The sequence below is a fragment of the Euprymna scolopes genome, chromosome 16 (genome assembly GCF_053919585.1).
Source record: "Euprymna scolopes isolate OS-2025 chromosome 16, ASM5391958v1, whole genome shotgun sequence".
Classification (NCBI taxonomy): Eukaryota; Metazoa; Mollusca; class Cephalopoda; order Sepiida; family Sepiolidae; genus Euprymna; species Euprymna scolopes.
Genome location: NC_136497.1, coordinates 140412978 through 140435753, shown reverse-complemented (window position 1 = coordinate 140435753; position 22776 = coordinate 140412978). Strand labels below are relative to the sequence as shown.

Genomic DNA, 22776 nt, shown 5'->3' with positions numbered 1-22776 from the left:
TCTGCGGTTAGAGTTAGGCACAGATAGGGAGTGGAGGAAATCGTTTATAGTGGTTGTAGCTAATCAAGTGATTTTTTTTTGTTAAAAGTTTGGCAAGTGGGAATCATAGATTGGAGTTCAGTCGAGAACTTGCGATGAAAATAACGACAGAGATAATTTTTCACTCTCTACTTAATTTTAAATATACGACATTATCATACTGAAACACTAGTTCTTGTGGGATTACCGAATTTAAGCAACACTGACCCTTGTCAGTATCTGATGAGGAACCTTTGGAAATACCAGTGTTTGTATGTAGGATTTCGACACCTCCTTGATATAATTGCAAAACCTAACGCCATCTCCCTTAAGTAGAATATGCATGCGATAGTCCCATGATGTTTCCTTCTTGGGAGGAAGCCGATTCAGCCCGGTTAGAGTAAACGCAGTCATAGAGGAAAATTATCTAATTAAAGCCTCAATGTCAGATCAAAATGTTTAAAATGGAAAAAGCCTGACCACTTTCATGATTTACATCGAATGTATAGATTCTGAATGAACATAGAAAAAAACATTGTTATCAGCACTTCACAGACTATCTTTTTCGCGTCATGCTATTAAGAGTAAAAAGTTCAGCAGTAAAAAGGCGTAAGTTTTTTTTCTTTAACGGTCATATTTTTATGTCCGGGTGATAACGTTTTAAAGAAAGGCGTATCACGTCGAAATCATTAATGATTTTAAACAAATAAATGGTTGTTTTTCAAAAAGTTTACTTTATAATATGGCTCTAAACGTATTATATATGTAATTCATTTAAAATTTTAAAAAAAAAGCGTTTATATTATGGAGAACAGGAACTTAACTATTTCAAACTACGTGCACTGAACGTTATCTCCCGTACATGTAAAAAAATATCACCGTTGTAGAAAAAAACACAAAGACTTTCATTGCTAAATGTTTTTTTTATTAATTAAAACAGGGCACCAAAAAAAAAAATAAATAAATAAATAAAAAGAAAAAAATTCTGAAGACGTACACGTTGAAATTATTAGTGATTTAAAATAATTACTTAAACTATTGCAGCAGTAAGAATTGATTATATAATGTTATAAATTGAATTTTAAAATAAAAATTGTTAATGCTGCAATATTTTAAGTTATACATATATTATATATTTTACTAGAATCTTTCCATTGTTTTCTTTTAGTTTTAACAACTAGTCGTGTACTTTTCATTATAAGCTTAACCATATTACTTTTCAGGCTCGCACTTATCTTTTGTAATCCAGAATTTTTACAGGCTTCCAGTAAATTCACTTTTTCTTAGTTTAATTTCAGTCCAATTTTTTTGGCCCCATAAACATAACATACACATACGTAAAATAACAATGTACAGCACTCGTCTGTTTTCAATACATCCCCAATTATCTCCCTTTCATTCTTTCATTCTCTCTATTAGACTTGTTACTTCTCTTTTTTTGAGCGGTGAATTGGTAGCAACACTAGTCGCTGAAGTGACGTTGTTGATATGGGAACCAGCCATAAAAAACTTTGCTCACCTGTTTACGTTGTTATTTTTTTACTATTTGAACGCCAGGAAATTCATCATAACTTTTGTTTTAATGAACGAAAATCGAATTTTTTTTTCACAATATAGCTGAGAGGGTAAGCTGTAATAATTGTTTGAAATTTGATCGAAAAATGCGTGAGCGGCGAAGCTTTAACGCAGTTCGAAATGTCCAAAACTGCCACTTAACTACACGGTAGTCTTTGAATTTATATATATATATATATATATATATATATATATATATATATATATATATATATATATATATATATATATATATATAATAAATTACAAAAATTTATATTCCAAAATTCCTGATGTTGACCATCTTATAATTTATTCCTCTTATTCAGTTGACTTATACAATGGACAAATTAAAGGAATACATTAAAAGATGGTCAACATCATGAATTTTGGAATATAACTTTTTGTCATTTATTCTCTATATTGTGTGGTAATTAAATTGAGCTTTTTATATAAGGATTGATATATAATAAGAAAATATATTTCTACAGAAATATATATATATATATATATATATATATATATTCTACCGCTACGATGGCTATTTCACAAGGAAGTAACAGGACCTCACATATAGAAGCGATAGAAGCGATTAGCTCTAAGTAATCTTAAATGAAAAAAGATTGCAACCTAAAAAAAAAAAGACAAGAAAAACGTTAATTAACTCATCAATTGTGTATTTTTCTTGATTGGCCTTTCTTTCCTTTTTTTTTTCTGGTTACAAGTCATTAAGGAAATCGGCTGAAAGCTGTCGATTCATGTCCATATGCTTGGAAAACTGCCCGACACATCGAACATCGAGGCCGGAACCAACATAGCCTTTTCCTGTTTGAACAAAAATACACGGGCACAGACAAAGCCCAAAATAGACCCAATTATGCATCAGTGAAATGTGGCCTCGTACTTTGCTAATTGCAATTACGTTGCTAATTTTGTATTTTTCGGGGAGGGGGGTCGATTTATTGCAGTAGAATTCTGAATGCTAATAATGTTTTGCGAATGTTAATTTGCAGTCTTATTACTATTTTTCGGTATTTTTATGAATTGAAATCCCCAGTTGGATTACGGATGCGAATTCGTAGTTCATGTATTAATGATAATTTTTAGAATAATTTGAAATGTTAATTTGTTGTTGTAATACGGCTGTTAATTTGCTGGTCTACTATAAAAGCTTATCGACAATGTTATTATGAATAATTATTCGGCGTGTATTAGGAATGCGTATCTTACTTGTAGTAAGAATTCAAATTTCATTTGTTGACTTGAATTATGAATGCTAACTGTACTGAAAATTCTATGTTAACATTTATTTGGAGCTTATTTGTTTATTTAAAACAATATTATGAATGCTAAGATGATTTCTGTTTTATTACGAGTATAGATGGTCAAATATATTCCAGATACAAACTATCTTTGGGGAAACGTTGTCCGCGTGGACATGAAGTTCGATTTGGGGATAGATGTTATACTAAGGATACTGAGCAACCCTCCAGAAAAGAATAGAAGAATGTTCGGCAGCCCGTGCGCTGGAACCCCCTACCCCTAAAAAATAAATGAATCATAACAACTTTTCTTTCAATCAAAATAGTAGCGAGTGCCCATGCGACCACAAGAAACAAAATAAAAAATAGCCCAGTAAGTAGGCTCGAACCTGAAACGTGAATGAGGAAAAAAGGGGGGAGCTGATGTACTAGCTGTAAAAACCACGACTACTTATAACGTTATGACGCTGCAAAAACGCTTTTTAGACATACATTCAGTTTGCTAGGCGTGCGTAATTTGCGAAAATCTCGACGCAAAAAATAATTCCCCTTGCACGAAATGGTTCAGTTGACTACCCTAGAGTTTATCTTTGTTTCTAATTTTTAGATGTCATGCGTCCGTGGGAGCGGTCTTTCAGATGGTACCAGTTTCGACTAGATACCTTTACCTAGATATACAATAAATAATAGTTGGTTAGTTGTTAACGACACGAACTGACGATATGGGTGTCCCAAGTTCGAATCCAGTTCGTTCCACAAATATCACATTCACTTATGATGTGGAAAACTTTCATTTGGTCCCCCTCCCCCGGAATTTTTAATGTCTTCTAGACTGAATCATGGCATGTAAAATATCGGGGAAACCAATGCAACTAACAAAATCTTCGGATTCATACGATATAATGATGATGATGATGATGATGATTTGGACTTATATTATGGATGCTAATGTGTTGTTTTGTAATAAATCCTAATTAACTGTATTTGTAATTTTTATTATGAATCTTAATTTCAGTTGTATTAGGAATTCTAATTAAGAGTTCTGAGGCGCCCAATTTATTTGATTTTCAATTACAGTCGAGTTATACACAAAGTCGCGTTTTAAGATGTTTATTCTGACTTGTGACAATAATACAATTGCCCGGTTTGTCCTTCCGTTGACTAAAGACTGAAAATACGAAGAGTAATATCAGAACAGACACTACACTTTACTCCTTGCAAAAAGCTCAAACTATGTCTTTATTTACATGCCTCCCCACGAGGACAGAGTCAGAGACAAGATCAGTTTTTATGTGAAGTAAAATGTGACGATCCGTTAAAATCTGAGCTTTTTTATGATATAAAAAGTAAACTTATCTCAGTCCAGAAGGATTTCTTTTTCACTTCACGAAATCGGCAAATGCCTGTAGCAATGAGAGGAGTTTCATTATTTTGTAAAAAAAAAAATAATAATTTAATTTTTAATTTTTTTTTCTTTTACTCCCGTTCACATCCAACAAGGCATATCAGCATTTGGACGTAAGGGGTTAGTATTTGGGGCCAAGCCTAGGAAAAATTAAGATGTTGGTTAACATTACATTTAAACTTCTGCATATCAGTACAGTCAGGGAAGCAGGTACCAGGAAGGGAATTCCAAAGTCTAGCTGTTCGAGGGAAGAAACTATTAGAGTAGATAGCTTTCTGCCATTTAGGGACCTCAACAGTGAAGGGGTGTGATTTTGTTGCTAACCGTGCTTGTCTGGGATACGCACGCAGAGGTGGCACACGCGCAACAATATAATCAGAGCACATTCCATTAAAATACTTGTACAACAGGCACAGATATGCAACATTGCAGCGATGGGACAGGAGTTGTAGCTTAGTTGACAAAGTGGAACCTATTAGAATGAAAAATTGCGAACCGTGCTTAAACGTTTCAGTATTTTTTTTAGTTGAGGATTGGTATTATTTGGATTGGTCAGACTACTGTTCTCATCTAGGGTGTTATTTTTACAATGTTTCGTCGATGTAACCTCCGATCTTCTTCGGTTGTAGTTTGTCGAAATAAGAAATCTTTCTGTTGAATTCGGGAATGTATCCATCGACCTCGGGAATCTGGACAGATTTTCGAAGAAAGCTTTTATTTAGCGTTAGCATGTTTTCGTTCCGTCAGCCATATCTGTGTAACAGAGTATGGCGATTGTGTCCACATGCCGAGCCATGTGCAAAGTACCGCCACGGTAAGGAAAAAGGAATATATATATATATATATATATATATATATATATATATATATATATATATATATATATATACTAGCAAAAGTACCCGTCGTTGACTAGGTTCAAAAACAGCCTACAGGAAATGGACTCTGATTTATGAAGGTATAATAGGTTATGAAAAGGAAGGGTTGTAAAGAGATAGCTTCGAATTTGGGGGTATCTAAACCAAAGCAAAATATGATGAAAGTAAAAATAAAATAGATAAACCCCATAATTTATTATACCATACCTGTTCAAACTGAAACACTTATCACAATATTCTGTGGATCTATATTAAAAAACCTTGTTAAACTTTGTGACATATTTCCATTCTATGGAGGTCAGGCGCGAACGAACACCCCATAATTTTATTATACAATATTTCTTCAAAGTGAAACATAATTATCAAAGTATACTTACGCAGATAGATATGAAAAGTCTTTATTAAAGTTTGTGCCTATTTCCATTCTATGGAGGCAAGGCGTGAACGCAGATCCCATACTTTTATTATACCGTCCCTATTTAAGTTAAAACATACTTATCAAAGTATTATTATGTACATCTATATCAAAAACACTTGTAAACGTTTTTTTTTTAATTCTTTTTATTTCCATACTTTGTGGACCAGACGCGAACGCATGCCCCACAATTTGTATGAATCACCGTTCTGCCAGACCAAACATACCCATTTCTGTGTCTCGATACATCTTCTATCATTATATGCAATCAGTTTTTTTAAATAGTCAACCATATAAGAGCCTATTCGTGACCAGACACACACACACACACACACACATACATTCAGCTTTATATATATATATATATATATATATATATATATATATATATATATATATATATATATATATATATATATATACATAAAGAACGTGTGCAGAGACCTACGATGGTGCTGGAGAGGACAGAGGTCAGATCACTTTATTACTTATAATATGCTCGCTGTGACATCCTCTGCTACAACGTGTAGGGCCCGCGTGTCTGCATGCTTACGCGGGTGTAAACGTTTGTAACGTAGTAGAAGGCATAATTTTCAGTGTCACCCATATTGACGATTGAATCTTCTGACTCTAGAAGAGCGTAATTTACAATTTAAAACTGATTGTAGCCAAATACTTTATTCAGCGCATGTCCTTCAGCAAAAAAAAATGTTGTGAAAATAATAGCACAAATTAGAGCTGCATTTTTTTTACATGGCAGTCACTAATTATCAAGGCGAGAAAGCCACTCGGGGATAATGGTTATTGCGTGCACAGTAGCGAATTGGATAATATCATAATAATCTTTAGCAATGGAGATTTGATAATGTGTCTTACTTAAGGGGGCGGTTTTATCAAGAATTTGTTTATGTTTGACTTGAAGATATCCAAATTGTAGTCAGGTGGGAAACAGGTAAACGGAAGAGAGTTCAACAGGCGTGCACTTCTAATTATCCAAATAATATCAGAAGTTTTGCTTTAAACAAAATATGTATATATTAGTGATGGGACGATTCCAATATTTTTCTCAATTCCGATTCAATTACCGATTCCATGCTGAATTCCCGATTCCGATACATTTCCCGATTCCGTTTCTTTATAGATCTCTAATTATATAACTATAAAAATTGTTATTTTCCTGGATTTTCGTAAAAACAGATGTTAAATATGCAAATATTTACCTAAACGCCAGAATACACCTGTGGGTGATGATTTATCGATTTTAGCTTTACTGGTATTTTGAAATCATTAAATATTTATTATTTTATCATTATTAGCAGCAATGGAAGATTTTAGTTCAAACAAAATCAAATAAAAAAGACAAAATAATCGTTTTGACATCGGAGATAAGGCATCAATTTTTCCGATTCCGATACCAATTCCGATACCACCAAATCTTCCGATTTTTTCGATTCCCGATTCCGATTCCGATTAATAGTGCCGACACTAGTATTTACAGTTGAGTTCGAGATGGTAGTTCACGCATGCGCACTCTATTTTCTATTTATCTATGTTAAAAATGGTTTGCATTAATGTCGGAACGATTAATGAAGTTCGCGTCTCGAATTAATAAGTTCGTGGCAGATGATCAGTAACTATTTCTTTCTTTCTCTTGCAAAGAAATGAAACTCCTTTTCGAAGGACGAGGAATGAGACACCATCTTTTTTTTCTCTCCCTCTTTTTCTCTCATATTACAACTGTCATGTTTGACGTGGCAGCTTGATGAATAGCAAGCAAATTATTTGTCAGACATAATTATCTCTATTTTATCAAATAAAAAATACGTTTTATTTATTTATTTAATTAATAATAATAATAATAATAATAATAATAATAATAATAATAATAAAATTAAATAATAATAAATAATAATAAAAGTAATAATAATATAAATAATAATAATGATAATAACAAAAATAATAATAACAATAATAATAACAATGATAATAACAATAACAATACTAATATAGCAATAATAAGAATGATGGTAATAATAATAATAATAATAATAATAATAATAATAATAAAAGTAATAATAGTATAAATAATAATAACAATATAAATAATAATAATGATAATAACATAAATAATAATAACAATAATAATAACAATAATAATAACAATGATAATAACAATAACAATAATAATATAGCAATAATAAGAATGATGGTAATAATAATAATAATAATAATAATAATAAATTATAATAATAAAAGTAATAATAGTATAAATAATAATAACAATATAAATAATAATAATGATAATAACATAAATAATAATAACAATAATAATAACAATAATAATATAGCAATAATAAGAATGATGGTAATAATAATAATAATAATAATAATAGTAATAATAATAATAATAAATAATAACAAGAATAATAACATTAATAATAATAATTATAATAATGCAACAATAAAAAAGTCGTAGAACTACTACTAATAATAATATTAGTATAAATAATAAACAGTAGAACTACTATTACTACTCGTAATAATAAGTAATAAAACTGCTGCTACAACTACTAATAATAAATAGTAGAACAACTACTACAACTAATAATAATAAGGATAAATAGTAGATAATTCTACTACTACTATTGATACTACTACTAATAATAATAAAAATAATACCGATATTATTGTAACTTTTTATTTATAAACGTGTCAAAATATTTCTGGTTATTACGGTTTATCTCCAATATACTTATAGGAGTCTGTAACATATTTCTATTGTATGGACTCCCGGCGTGAACAAAGGCCCCACGATATCATTATACCATTTTAAGAATGAACAGATACTACTCTTGGGTGCCAGCCAAAAGATCAAAAAGATAGAGTTTAGTTTCACGTACGGCCAAAAAGATACACCTTTTTTCATTTAAATTTATTTATTTATTTTTACTTTGCGTCTTCGATGATCGGGAGATCCTATTTATTAAAAAGGAGGATAGAAGGTAATAATAAAGAACGAACATTAAATTAACGTATCTAAATACTAACTTAATGTTCGTTGTGTGTTACGACCTTATATCCTCATTTTTAATAAATAGGATCTCCCGATCGAATAATTTATAATCTGGAAACCGTGACACACGTACGTAGGCACGTAGTTAAATGTACTACGTCTTAATATGTAGATATAATAATGGGTAATCTCCAAAAATACCGTTAGGGCTTACAACATGGCCGCCAGAAGAGTCAACAAAAAACTGCGAATAAAATATATAAAACTCGTAATTTCTGTTTTTAAAGTGGGTTGTCAATTTTCTTTATGAAATATACTTCCAAAATAAACTATTACAGTCGTTTAAAACATAATAGAAGTATTATTTTTTATTTTTTAAAAACAATGTTTACAAAATGTCTACGAACGTGCGTAGACATTTTGTAAACATTGTTTTTAAAAAATAAAAAATAATACTTCTATTATGTTTTAAACGACTGTAATAGTTTATTTTGGAAGTATATTTCATAAAGAAAATTGACAACCCACTTTAAAAACAGAAATTACGAGTTTTATATATTTTATTCGCAGTTTTTTGTTGACTCTTCTGGCGGCCATGTTGTAAGCCCTAACGGTATTTTTGGAGATTACCTAATAATGATTATAACGATATTAATAACAATATATATGTGTGTGTGTGTGTTTGTGTGCGCGCGCACGCGCGTACGTGTACGTGTGTGTGTATGTTATAACTCCTTATAAGTAAATAATATAAAGAAGAAAAATAAGAATAATGATGAGAACAAGAAGAAGAGGGAGAAAATCGATCGATCGATCAATAGATAGATAGATAGATAGATAGATAGATATGGTAGGAAACCTAGCCCAAGGATGCGCTCGACCATTTTTTGGTTATAGCCAAGATTTTTTCTTGTTTTTATCTACTGATTTCTGTGGCCAAGTGAAAGGGATGCTTTCCTGTTACATGAGAAGATACTCATTAAACAGAAGGGGCAATATCTTCATTGATACCATCGTCGTGTTTTCTGACAATTTTGACTTTAAGCCCACTTTTTGTGTCCTAGTCTGAATCCTAATAAAAGACCTTGTAAGATGCCACAGATACTAACGAAAAAAAACTATAATGAAACGAAAACAGTCGAATCATCATCATCCAAAGATTATGCAGCGTTCATATTTCGGGTCTCTTCCAAAATGCAACACACGCTGCATAGTCGATTGATAATGCGACTGATATAACGCATATTGTCAGCGGAATAAAAATAAAAAGGATATACCGATCCGGAGATAACGTCGACTGCATTTATATTAAGCCAGTAAAAGGCATAGATTCAGCAAGGGGAAAAAAGCAAATTACAAAATGGCGACCGATATACACTAAAATAATGCACGAACAATCCTAACAGGAATATTCGGCCATGGAACCATAAAATATCCAGGTATTTTTTATAAGAAATAAAATGGAAACAAAAAAACAAAATGGAACTCAATAAACAGATTAACACACACACACACACACACACATATATATATATCACATATGCACACACATACACACACACGTTATATATATATATATATATATATATATATATATATATATATATATATATATATATATATATAACGTGTGTGTGTGTGTGTGTGTGCGTGTGGGTGTGTATTTTTTATTGCAAGGAATTTTACACAGACCATCATCAGAGATTTCCCCCTGCTTATAACCTCTGGTGTCTCCTTGGGACTTAGTGACAACAAGTCTCCTCAGATTTTCAGTATTCATCACCTCTTTCGATAACCTTTATGAATGGGTTTGCGTTATCAAATTAGCCGTTTACTCTTAATTTCTCTTTGGTAGCAACCACTTTTCTTCTTTTGAAATTAGGGGTTGCAATAAGCCTTTCCAAAGTCCGAGCCCTCTTCGCGCCCGGACAGTGGAGGTCCGGTTAGTGCTTTCTCTTCTTGGTCTGTCTATCTTCCTTGATACTTTAACTTAGTTGGTTTGATGCCAGTTTATGGTAGAAAAACGGGGAATGGCGAAAGCAGGAGTGCAAGTGGTTTTGCTTACAATTATATCGGTGATTCCTTGTGCTTTGCATATGTAGCAGTTTCTATATGTCTTACTTGTGCCTCTATTAGTTTTTGCACTCAAGGATTTTTCTTCATATTTCAGATTTTTTCATTATTTTTTTCCATTGCGTCTTTTCATTCCTCTGATTACAAGTTCTCACATTCATTTCTCAAAGTTATTATTATTATTTATCCACTAGGAGTAGTCATACAAGCCATCATCAAAAATTATTCTTTGAGAACTTGTGGTGTTCCCTGGAATGTGAGTGACAACAAGTCTCCCTTTGGTTAACCTTTGCAAAAGAATTTGCATTATCCCAACAGCTGCTTACCATTCATTTCTCGTTGACGGCGACCATCGGTATACACTGAACTTTGGGTGGCAATAAGCATGCCCAAGGTCACAGGGTCCTGGATATGACCTTAAACTATATCCAGTGGTGAGGCCCCAGCTTGTGGGCTTTGGGGAGTGTGGAACCACCCTTTAATTACCATTGCTCCCAGGTCCACTCTGACCAAGAGTGGTAGTACTTGTTAGGGTTCCAACTATGGGTTAAATAGAAACCGACTTGAAAACAACAAATATATTCTATTAAAAAAATTTTCTTCAAAATCTTTGGATTCGGAATTAAATAAAACAACCAACCAAACAACCAAGGTCACAGTTTTGTTTTCACTCATCCAGCGAAAGTCTGGCTAGATCTTTCCAGACATTCCTCGGATTCCAACTTCTCCCATTTTTTTTTTTCAAAGTTTTTCAGAATTGTTCCTAGTGCTCCTACCATGTTAGATACTATCTTGATTTTCTTCATCATCCACATCTCTTTCAGATTATTATTATTATTATTATTATTATTATTATTATTATTATTATTATTATTATTTCATATATTTATATAAAATTTTATACATCTATTTTCAGCATTTACTCCGACAGCGCACGATACAACAGCCTGACGAATCCTATTGAGGATAAAACGAGGAAAATTCTGTGCACCTATATATATATATATATATATATATATATATATATATATATATATATATATATATATATATATATATATATATATATATATATAGGTGCAGTCGACAACTCCCTCCATGTCACAAACTGTTAGACCACCATTCCTACGATCTATAAAGGTAAACGAGGGTGTGACGGGGGTCATTGATACACTCACACAAGATAGCTTCCCTGGGGAGTGCACTGCATCAGGGGGAGATTACTTCGAAGGGGATGAGAATTTCATGTGTGTACTATCAATGAAGGTGCACATACGAAAAAAGTTTGGACACTTATTGAAAGCATCTCATAACGAAAGGTTGGTTAGGCAGTAAGCGATGGCAAAGCAAAGAGACTTACCTTGTTTCGGGCATGGTCAATATTTTCTGCATCACATTCCGATAAACGTAATAAAGAAGGTTATCGATTATGTGGATTACTCCGTTGGCGATCGGGATGTTCGGCAAAATAATCTCGGCTCGGACTTTATTATTCGAAACATACACTAGAAAATAAAAGAAACGTACATTTGAATATTTATATCACTTTTGCTATTATAATCAGAATAAAGAGGATACACAAGTATTATAACAGTGTCCATCTGTTTTAAGGCTCTGTTTTTCTTTAATAATGCAACACAGTATATATTGTTAACATCGTGTGCAAGTTATAAATAAACATAATGTAAATACAGAGCACAACAAAACTAACCATTAATAAAAACAATTTTGTTGAAAAAGAACAGAACTGAACATTTATTTACTGTCAACTACTGCGAAGTTATGAATGTTTAAATTAATCCAATAATGCATATCATCTCTGGTCAAAAGACCGATCAAGTGATAGGAACGTTGACTATTTTCTTCACACACACACACACACACACACACACACACACACACACATATATATATACATATATATATATGTGTTTAGTAGAAATGGTAATTAATAAAAACTGAAGAACGTGCTCAATACTGTTGTAGAGCAAATATGCGTTTTATTTTTTATTACCGTATCTTTCTGTTAAGTTACATTATTGTTTCAGCTCCCCGGCCGTTTTTTTTTTTTTTTGCCGTCTGTAGCTTCCTCAGACTTTTACAGAAATTTTTACTGTAAAATCTGAGGAAGCTACAGACGGCCAAAAAAAACGGCCGGGTAGCTGAAACAATAATGTAACTATACAGAAATATACGGAAATAAAAAATAAAACGTGTATATATATATATATATATATATATATATATATATATATATATATATATATATATATATATATGTATGTCTGTGTGTGTGTAAAGCAAAAAGTTAAATGTTAAAAGCATTTAATAAGACTTAATATATAATAATATTTAATAAGAATAACGAAATATTTTAATATGAATAAATGTTTAATTTCAACTGTATCTCTCGCGGTTGACGGGGGTCAAAAAGTTCAGTTCTTTGCTAATAAAGCCAGACATGACTTCTCTTGCCGGGCTTCGAATCTCTCGACTGGCGTTAATCGTGACACCTTGCACTAATGATTCCCGAAAGGATGAACCACTAGTGTCTTGAGGTATTTAATAATTATTATAGTAAATAATTATGTCAGTCCCTTTAAGAAACTTGTTTCTTAATGTTGAGCACTTTCAATTGTAATAAAAGTCGGTCAACTTAGCTAATATGCGCAGATCGTCATATAATGATAAGATAACTTTGACTGACATTAAAAGCATATAATAAGAATAAATGTTTAAATTCAACTGCATCTCTCGCGGTTGACGTAAGCGGAATGGTTCGAGTCCTTGCTAATGTAGCCAGACATGACTTCTGTTCTTGGGGTTCGAATATGTCGACTGACGTTAGTCGTGACAACCAGCACTGATGATTCCCGAAACTATTCTAACAGTTCAGCCCGGGTTTGCTCTGACCCTATGTACTGTTCATAACTTGCCCTACGTGTGAATACACTTTACGTAAAATTTCAAATGTTAGACCTAAATTTGTCTGAATAAAAATTTCGTAGAGACCGCAGAGATCAATCTTTGACCCAAATTTTGACCCCTTAACATTTAGCTTTTGGGCTCAATTAAAATTATAAAGTTTGAACCATGTCCAAGTAACCTACATTAAAAATTTCAAGTGTTTAGACCCAATATTGGCGGAGGAGTTTGGTAGAGTTTTCAAAGATCAAATCGTTGAACTTTGCCCCTTGACAGCCAAATTTTTAACCGAAAACCGATTAAAAAGATTTTCCTAAATACTTCTCATGTCAAATCTCGTGTCTCCAGACCGACAATTTATAGAGTTATTTGCTAGGTAAATATACACAGGCACACATACATAGACATACAGGCACACATACATAGACACATTTTTACTTTTATATATATAAATGAATTATAATTAATTTAAATTAAAATATAGCGTTTCCAACGGTTTAAAACTGGTAATATTACTTTTATCAGCGTTTCCTTTAAAGTCTGTATATATCACGATTTCAACCATTCATAAGCTACATTTAACAACATGCCAATGAATGGGTGGACTAAGATACTTACGGGCTTTAAAAGCGGGCGATTAAAAGGTATTGATATTTTTTAGTAAAAATATTAAAGATATCCCCTCTTAACCTTACTTTTCCACCCGATTTTATTTTTATTTTATTTTACTTTGTTTATCAAAATGAAAATAAGTAATTGTTTTTCTTTATATTTTAAATATTTTCCAGACATACCTGCCTTACTTTAAAAATGCTAATTTTATTTTTGATGTCTTTAACCCCTCCTTCGCTCTTTTTGCTGATGAGTGATGAGGAGACTTTGTTTTACAAAATCAAATGATAAAATTATTGTTCAAGACGTATTGTCTATTTCAATAAGAACACCGTTTCCGAAACGATCGTACAATTTATTGAGTTTGTTTGTTTTTTTCCTTTTGAAACCGATTTTTAATTATAAATTATGAATCATTTTACTGAATACTATATATATATATATATATATATATATATATATATATATATATATATATATATGTATACTGTGTGTGCAAAATCAAGACTTCAAGACAAATGTTGATGGCAACGAAAATGTATTTCATTTTGTGTTACAATTGTATCAATGTCCAGTTCGATAGTTTGAAGCATTATATCGTTTGAAAATTTTCAAAAACCAGCATTTCTTCAGACTTTATGAATAAACACACTTTTGGCACTGTAGCATTTTTTGAAGAGAAAGAAAAAAGAGAGGGGGGATCCCTAACGGGAAAAACATGCGAGAAACATTTACCTTGGTTGTGGTTACGGAAACCCCCATTTACATGTTAATGTATCGCCTAATTGTCCTATCCTTATTTAAGAACAGAGTTATGTGAAGTTTCAAAAAAGAAACATTTTTTTTTTAAATATATCCCATTTGTTGGGTTCCAAAATTCCTTTATTTTCCGATGATTGATATATATATATATATATATATATATATATATATATATATATATATATATATATTAATTTACTCACAAAAATTTATATACGAAAGTATAGATTTATGCATAAATTTTAAGTATTTACTCCAAAAGTGCTCAATACGTAGGTAGAGCTAGTTAGTAAGTTATAAAATGTATATGGCTAATAAGCTACACTGATTATTCCGCGTTTCGTCCACTCTAAGACACTTCAGCCTTATGCGCGAATTCTGTTGTTGTTTGTCGCTTTTATACAGTGGATGAAGCGCGGAATATTCAGTTTAGCTTAATCGCCATATACATTTTATAACTTACTATATATATATATATATATATATATATATATATATATATATATGTGTGTGTGTGTGTGTGTGTATATATATATATATATATATATATATATATATATATATATATGGGCAATTAAACGGAGTTCGATGGCAATAAAAACATTTGTGATCCTCATTTAATCCCGGACAACGCCAGATTTACATGAAATATGCAATAAAAATGACGAAAACAAGCGAACTATTATGTTTAACGTCGTTTCATCTTAAAACTAGAAAAGAACGTAATATTTGTGTGTCTGCGTGTGTGTGTGTGTGTGTGTGTGTGCGTGAGGATGATGATTTATTGTTGACATATAAATATGCAAATAAGCGATCATTGATCTTTATTATATTGTCTCTGACTCATTGATGATTCGCGGATCACGTGAATAGCAATGGATTTTCATTTCGAGTAGTCTCGACCAGTGTTCTCATCTGAGAATTGTCATGATTCAAAAACAAGAAATCAACAAGCATTGCGCCTCTTTAATCTAAGGGTATAAGTTGACATCAAATTGGATCGTATACGAAAATGTGATATTTTGCAAACTGGATATAATCGGCTGTAATAAAAAGAGGAGGCAATTGCAACAAGGGACAGTGGTGCAGAATATATTTACGTTACAGGTGCGCTTCATAAAAAAAGGGTGGTTTTCTTTTTTCACAAACATATTCTATTAAGAGATTTCTGAAATAAGCTAATCTGGAATATTGCATCGCTATTTTTATGTACAGATAAACGCCGATTGGATTAGACACTAAGAATATATATATATATATATATATATATATATATATATATATATATATATGTGTGTGTGTGTGTTTGTGTGTGGGTGTGTATACATATATATATATTAATATATATACATACATATATACACTTGTGCCAGATATTATTCATACCCCCTCTTGAAAATTGAGTTTCTTAGGTGTAACTTTATAAGAATTTATTGTTTACCTCCATATTGATACATATTCTTAATAAACCTCTTCTGATCATTTTCGTCATTTTAAAATCTCGGGATACTTGTAATAAAAGAAATATACAGCTATTTACAAAATATGCAATGTTCAAAAATAATCATACCCCCTTATTTTTTCAGTATAAATCGAGTTTCTGACTGTTTGTTTCCTGTTTTATTCTTATTTTGAATGCTTTTATACAACCTTTGATTAATTTCATTTCGTTTTTTGCATTTTTCAGAAATTAAAATGATATCAACTGAAAACCAATAAAAGAATAAAAATTATTAGAATGGGGAAGAAAAAAGAGCTTAGTAATGATCTTAGGACTAAAATTGTGAATTCACATAAGGATGGTTTAGGTTACAAGTCAATTTCCAAGAAATTTGAGGTCCCTACAGCAACAGTACAGAGCATCATCAAAAAACTCCAGAGCCACCACACAACAAACAACTTGATTGGTAGAGGAAGGAAAAGGAAACTGTCTGCTAGAGCCACCAGGAACATTGTAAGAAGTGTTAATGCAAATCCAACCACCACTACTAAGGACATTTTAGATAATCTGGAGTCTTCTGGCATAAAAATATCAAGGCAAACATTGCAAAGGACTCTGCATGAAAATGGTCTGAAAGGAAGAAGACCAAGAAGGACTCCATTGCACACCGGAAAACACATTGCAGCACGTCTAAAGTTTGCTAGGACCCATGTGAATTCTCCAGAGTCCGTTTTCCCAAGTATTTTGTGGACTGACGAATCAAAAATTGAATTGTTTGGCCATATGGATGCTTCTTACGTTTGGAGGAAGAAAAGAGAAGCTTACAACCCAAAGAACACCATACCCACGGTGAAACATGGTGGTGGTAGCCTAATGTTTTGGGGGCTCCTTTTCGGATAGTGGTCCAGGTAGTTTGGTCAAGATAGATGGAACCATGGAGAAGGAGCAATATTTGGAGATACTCCAGAAAAAACATAGAGAGGATGCGGAGAAGCTCCATTTAGGACCAAACTGAGTCCTTCAACAGGATAATGATCCAAAACATACTGCCAAAATAGTCAAGAAATGGTTTGAGGATAATCAAATTAATGTTTTGGAATGGCCTAACCAGAGTCCCAACCTGAACCCTATCGAAAACCTCTGGCACATATTGAAAACTGAGGTTAAAAAGCGGAAACCTAGAAAGTTGAGGGATTTGGAGAACTACTGCATTGAAGAATGGTCAAAAATCAGTGTTGATGCTTGTAAAAACCTTGTTGATAAATATCCAAAACGGTTACAGGCAGTTATTAAGAATAAAGGGCATGCTATTGACTATTAGTAAGAGAGGTATGAATAATTTTGAACTAGTGCCATTATTGTTTTTCTTTGTATAATGCTTAAAATTTGCATAATTTATTTATTTGTTGAGTTTAAATAAAATGCTTATGCTTGATGTATTGTTTGAAATCCCTTTAATATTGTCTACCTTCTGGTTTGAGCAATATTCTTATAGAAATCTCAAAGATCCGAGGGGTATGAATAATATCGGGCACAACTGTATATAATCCATTTCAATACCTCAAAGTATATCTTTATATATATATATATATATATATATATATATATATATATATATGGTATTATGGTAATTAATAAACCCTGAAGAAAGTGCTCAATACTATTGCAGAGAAAAAATATATTTTTATTTTATTACCGTTTATATATATGGATGGCTACGAAGTGTAAAAAAACCTATATATTATATTCAATATTTTTTATGTACAGATAAACGCCGATTGGATTAGACACTACGAATATATATATATATATATATATATATATATATATATATATATATATATATATGTGTGTGTGTGTGTGTGTGTGTGTGTGTGAGTGTGTGTATACATATATATTAATATACATATATATATACATACATATATATATAATCCATTTCAATACCTCAAACTATATCTTTATATATACATATATATATATGGTAATTATATATATATGTATATATATATATATATATATATATATATATGGTATTATGGTAATTAATAAAACCCTGAAGAAAGTGCTCAATACTATTGCAGAGAAAAAATATATTTTTATTTTATTACCGTTTTATCTGCTTAGTTACACATGTGTCTGTTGCCAAATCGTCTCAACGTTCCTGCAAAAGTGGTTATTATGATTTTAACTTCTGTTAAAATCTGACGAAATGCTGGATCGTGGAGACGATTCGGTAACAGGAACATGTGTAACGAAGCAGATAAAACGGTAATAAAATTATATATATATATATATATATATATATATTTATATATATATATATATATAAATATATATATATATATATATATTTATATATATATATGGATGGCTACGAAGTGTAAAAAAAACATATATATTATATTCAAGTTTAAACAGATTTGCAAAGAAAAGGGAAGAGAATGTGTCTAGGAATGATGCGGAAGAAGAATATATCGGAATGAGATGGAAGAGACAGGTATAAAAATAAAGTTTAAGAGAGATGAGGTTGAAAAACTGAGATAAATTAAAAGATACAACCAACGTATGTAAGAGTGAAAGAGAAATCAAGAATGAATGAGAGAGAGTGAGATAAAGGAAAAGATGTAAAGAGAGACAGAAAGGCGCAGATGATGTGAAGAGAGAACGAGAGAGAGAGAGAGAGAGAGAGAGAGAGAGAGAGCGGGTGAATAGGAAGAAAGAGAAAAATAGAGTTGATTCCATGAATTAAGAGACACACAAAGATAGACAGAGAACCACCGAGAAGGTCAATAAGTGGACGGCATAAGAAGGTTAAAATGCTGAAGAATTAGTGAAACCTTTGGAAGCTGATTTATATTCACAAAAAAACTATGTCTGAATATTTATTCATTTGCATGAATAAACGAGAATTAATAAAACTCTTTGTAATTATGAAAGAGAATGGAATCGCTTAATAATTAATGACATGTCTTTCGGGAGATGAAATAACATTGGCATTAATACCGATCAGAAATCAATACATAAAATAAAAACAATATATACTTGCTATATTCACATAGCAAAACCAATTGTCTAAACAAGGAAGAAAACTCTGTTGAAACCAGCCTCGTTTTGAAAAGGCTGAACACGTTGCGCAAAAGAACAGTTTGAAAATTCATTCAATGGTAATTAAATTTTCTTTCTCCTAAATTTAAATCGAAATCTCATTCGCTTTGTAATTCGATCGAAAGATAGAAAATGCGGATTTTTTTTTTGCTACCTTTTTTTGTGTAAACTTGCTAGCCGAATGGCAAAATATAAAAATCAATCTTAAACAGGATCCAATAAAATTATCGATGAATACTATACTCTATTTATATATGCATTTCAAAATGTATAGCCATGCATATATATAAACTTGTATATCTATATATGTCTTTTTCTTCATTTCTCTATCTGTCTATATACTCCTACATATATACACACGCATGCGCACACATGAATACAGTGTAAAAATTGTTTCTGCGAAAAAAAGGGACTGAAAATTTGGTATTGAACTGACTGATGACTGTTATTATTTTTTAATGCTTAGCTATCCATCGAACATATGTACATATATATCAATATTTTTGTTTGCTTTGGACCTCGGGTCAAGATCAAAGTGTAGTATCGGTTCCGGCAGATACTGCAAGCAAAGACCATATGTGGGGCAACCCCACATATAAGACCTTGGTCAATGTAGGGCCAACCCTTCATACCAATTGTCACTATCCAGCTCCCCTACTCCCCGGGGAGTTGGTCCCCATTTCCCCTTCACTCCTCACATTAAAAATCGGCCATGTGCCTAATTTTCTCGGTGGGGGAGTAAATAAATACCTCAAAGTGTAGTATCTGTTCTTCAGATGCGGCACTTCAATTTCTTGTTCTCTGTCAGTGGAGGAGAAAATCTTCACGACTGAGACAATTTTTATTTTTGTTCCTTTTCTCCACATTAAAAAAAAAACACCCTGGTGTCTAACTCTGTCCCGTGGAGAGGCATTGCAAATAGGAAGAAATTATGGTTTGAGCACTGTCTGTGTCTAGATTTAATGCACACTCGAGGAGAAATATTTACACTACTGATTCGTGGTCCCATGAGTAGAGCTGTCAACGCGACGGTTGTAGGTTCGATCCACGGCAGGGGAAAGGTGTATGTCTAGCCGCACTGATGAATTGTAATAAAACGAAACAGTACGATGTGGATGACAACTATATTTATGTATATGTATATGTATATATATATATATATATACGCACACGCATATATATACGCACACGCATATATATACACACATACACACACATACATATATATATATGTATATACATACATATATATATGTGTATATATATATATATATATGTATATATATATATATATATATATGGCAATTAAACTACATAGAATATTTCGCGTTTCGTCCACGCTAGGATTCGTCAGGCCCATGCGAAGAGGTGTGGCTATCTCGTGTTCTTATATACGCATATTCTATTGAGTTTTTAGTTAGCCAATCAGTTTCCTAGTTTCCACCGCGCCCCTCCTAATCAGCCAATGCACAGGCACTTGTAGGACAACGGCCCAGTTTACTTTAGGTTCAACTCTTTCATTGTGTGTGCTTTTTTAGCGGGAAGCGTAGATACTTAGTGACTTGACCTATTTTAAAACCTAGGTGTAGTTAAATGTGATTTCTTTTATGTTTTTTATTACGTTAGTTTGTATATATATATACACACATATATATATATGATAATTTATGTATATGTATGTTCATTTATTTATTTATTTTCTGTTGTTATTGTTAATTTTAAAATTATTTTGTATCGCTATCCTAGAGTAAGATTTATCACCTGTACACATTTGTTCGCTATTTGTCTCCTAAAGTTTAATAGATGTTGTGGTTCTTAAATGTATAGGATAGCAAATTTTTCATGAAGGCATAATCTACGTGGATAGCGTAGGTCTCTACATGAAGAAGCCACACACACACACACACACACACACGCATATATATATATATATATATATATATATATATATATATATATATATATATATATATATATATATTTATAGTAATTTATAAAATATATATGGCGATTAAGCTACACTACAATATACCGCGTTTCATCCACCCTAGGACTCTTCAGGCTTATGCGCATATATTTTATAAATTACTAACCAGCTCTACCTACGTATTGAGCACTTTTGAAGTAAATACTTTAAGTTTACGCATAAATCTATACTTTAGTATATTAATTTTACGTGAGTAAATTAAGTAGTTATATATATATATACATATATATATATATATATATATATATATATATATATATATATATATATATATATATATACCTATATAGTCATCCACATAGAGTACTGTTTCGCAGCTCATGAGTGTGGCTATGCAGGCAACTACCTCAAGCCAGGATATATATATATATATATATATATATATATACTTTATATATATATATATATATATATATATATATATAGTCAATATAGTAAATAAAGTCAATAAAGAGAGAACACGAAGGTATAAACACATTATAGTAAGATAGGGTAAACTGGACTGCTTTGTTTGGCCATACGTTGAGGACATCACTAACATGATCTCCCATAACACGAAAGCCAGCCTAATCGCCACCATCCTTCGAGTATTCACCTGCACTTGTGGAAAAGACACGCTACCAGTTCCTGAACCGTATCGAGACGGTGATTGAGGTTGAAAACAGCTACATTTAATAGATGTCACCTGTACCACATAATCAATTTACTGGGTATTTCAATAGAATTTTTAAAATGAAGGTGTAGTGCTGTCTTCTATATTTTTGTTATTTTTATCGTTCTACCCTGTAGTGTAATTTCAAATAAAATCAACGAAATAAAAAGCATTAGCGGGAATTTGAAGTACGACAACAGATTAAAATAAACAATTTGACTAAACATTTGTGTTAAAAAAATATTAAAATAAACAATTTGACTAAACATTTGTGTTAAAAAATATTAAAATAAACAATTTAACTAAACATTTGTGTTAAACAAAATTATTAAAATAAACAATTTAACTAAACATTTGTGTTAAACAAAATTATTAAAATAAACAATTATACTAAACATTTGTGTTAAACAAAATTATTAAAATAAACAATTTAATTAAACCTTTGTGTTTAAAGATTATTAAAATGGCACAACGTAGAATGTTTAAAAAAAAAACGGAAGGGGGGTAAATAAAGGGAGTCAACAATTTTATGAACTCCTTCTGCCGACATAGAAAATTTTTGCGAATTGCGATAGAGCTTGATTACAACTTTTAAAATGGTTTCTAGCATTCCCTCTACGTAGTGCTTCAAACCACGGTTAAATTCAGGTTCTTAGACATCCTTCATGCGT

General features: G+C 31.5%; 1 protein-coding gene across 1 annotated transcript in view; it reads right to left on the bottom strand.

Moving 5' to 3' along the window:
* Positions 1-22776, bottom strand: part of LOC145296133 (uncharacterized) — a 1188759-nt gene that overhangs the window by 381264 nt on the left and 784719 nt on the right. The window contains exon 8 of the mRNA XM_080142289.1: positions 11979-12123. Coding sequence (XP_079998415.1) covers positions 11979-12123 — 145 coding nt within the window. The remainder of the gene's footprint in view (positions 1-11978; positions 12124-22776) is intronic.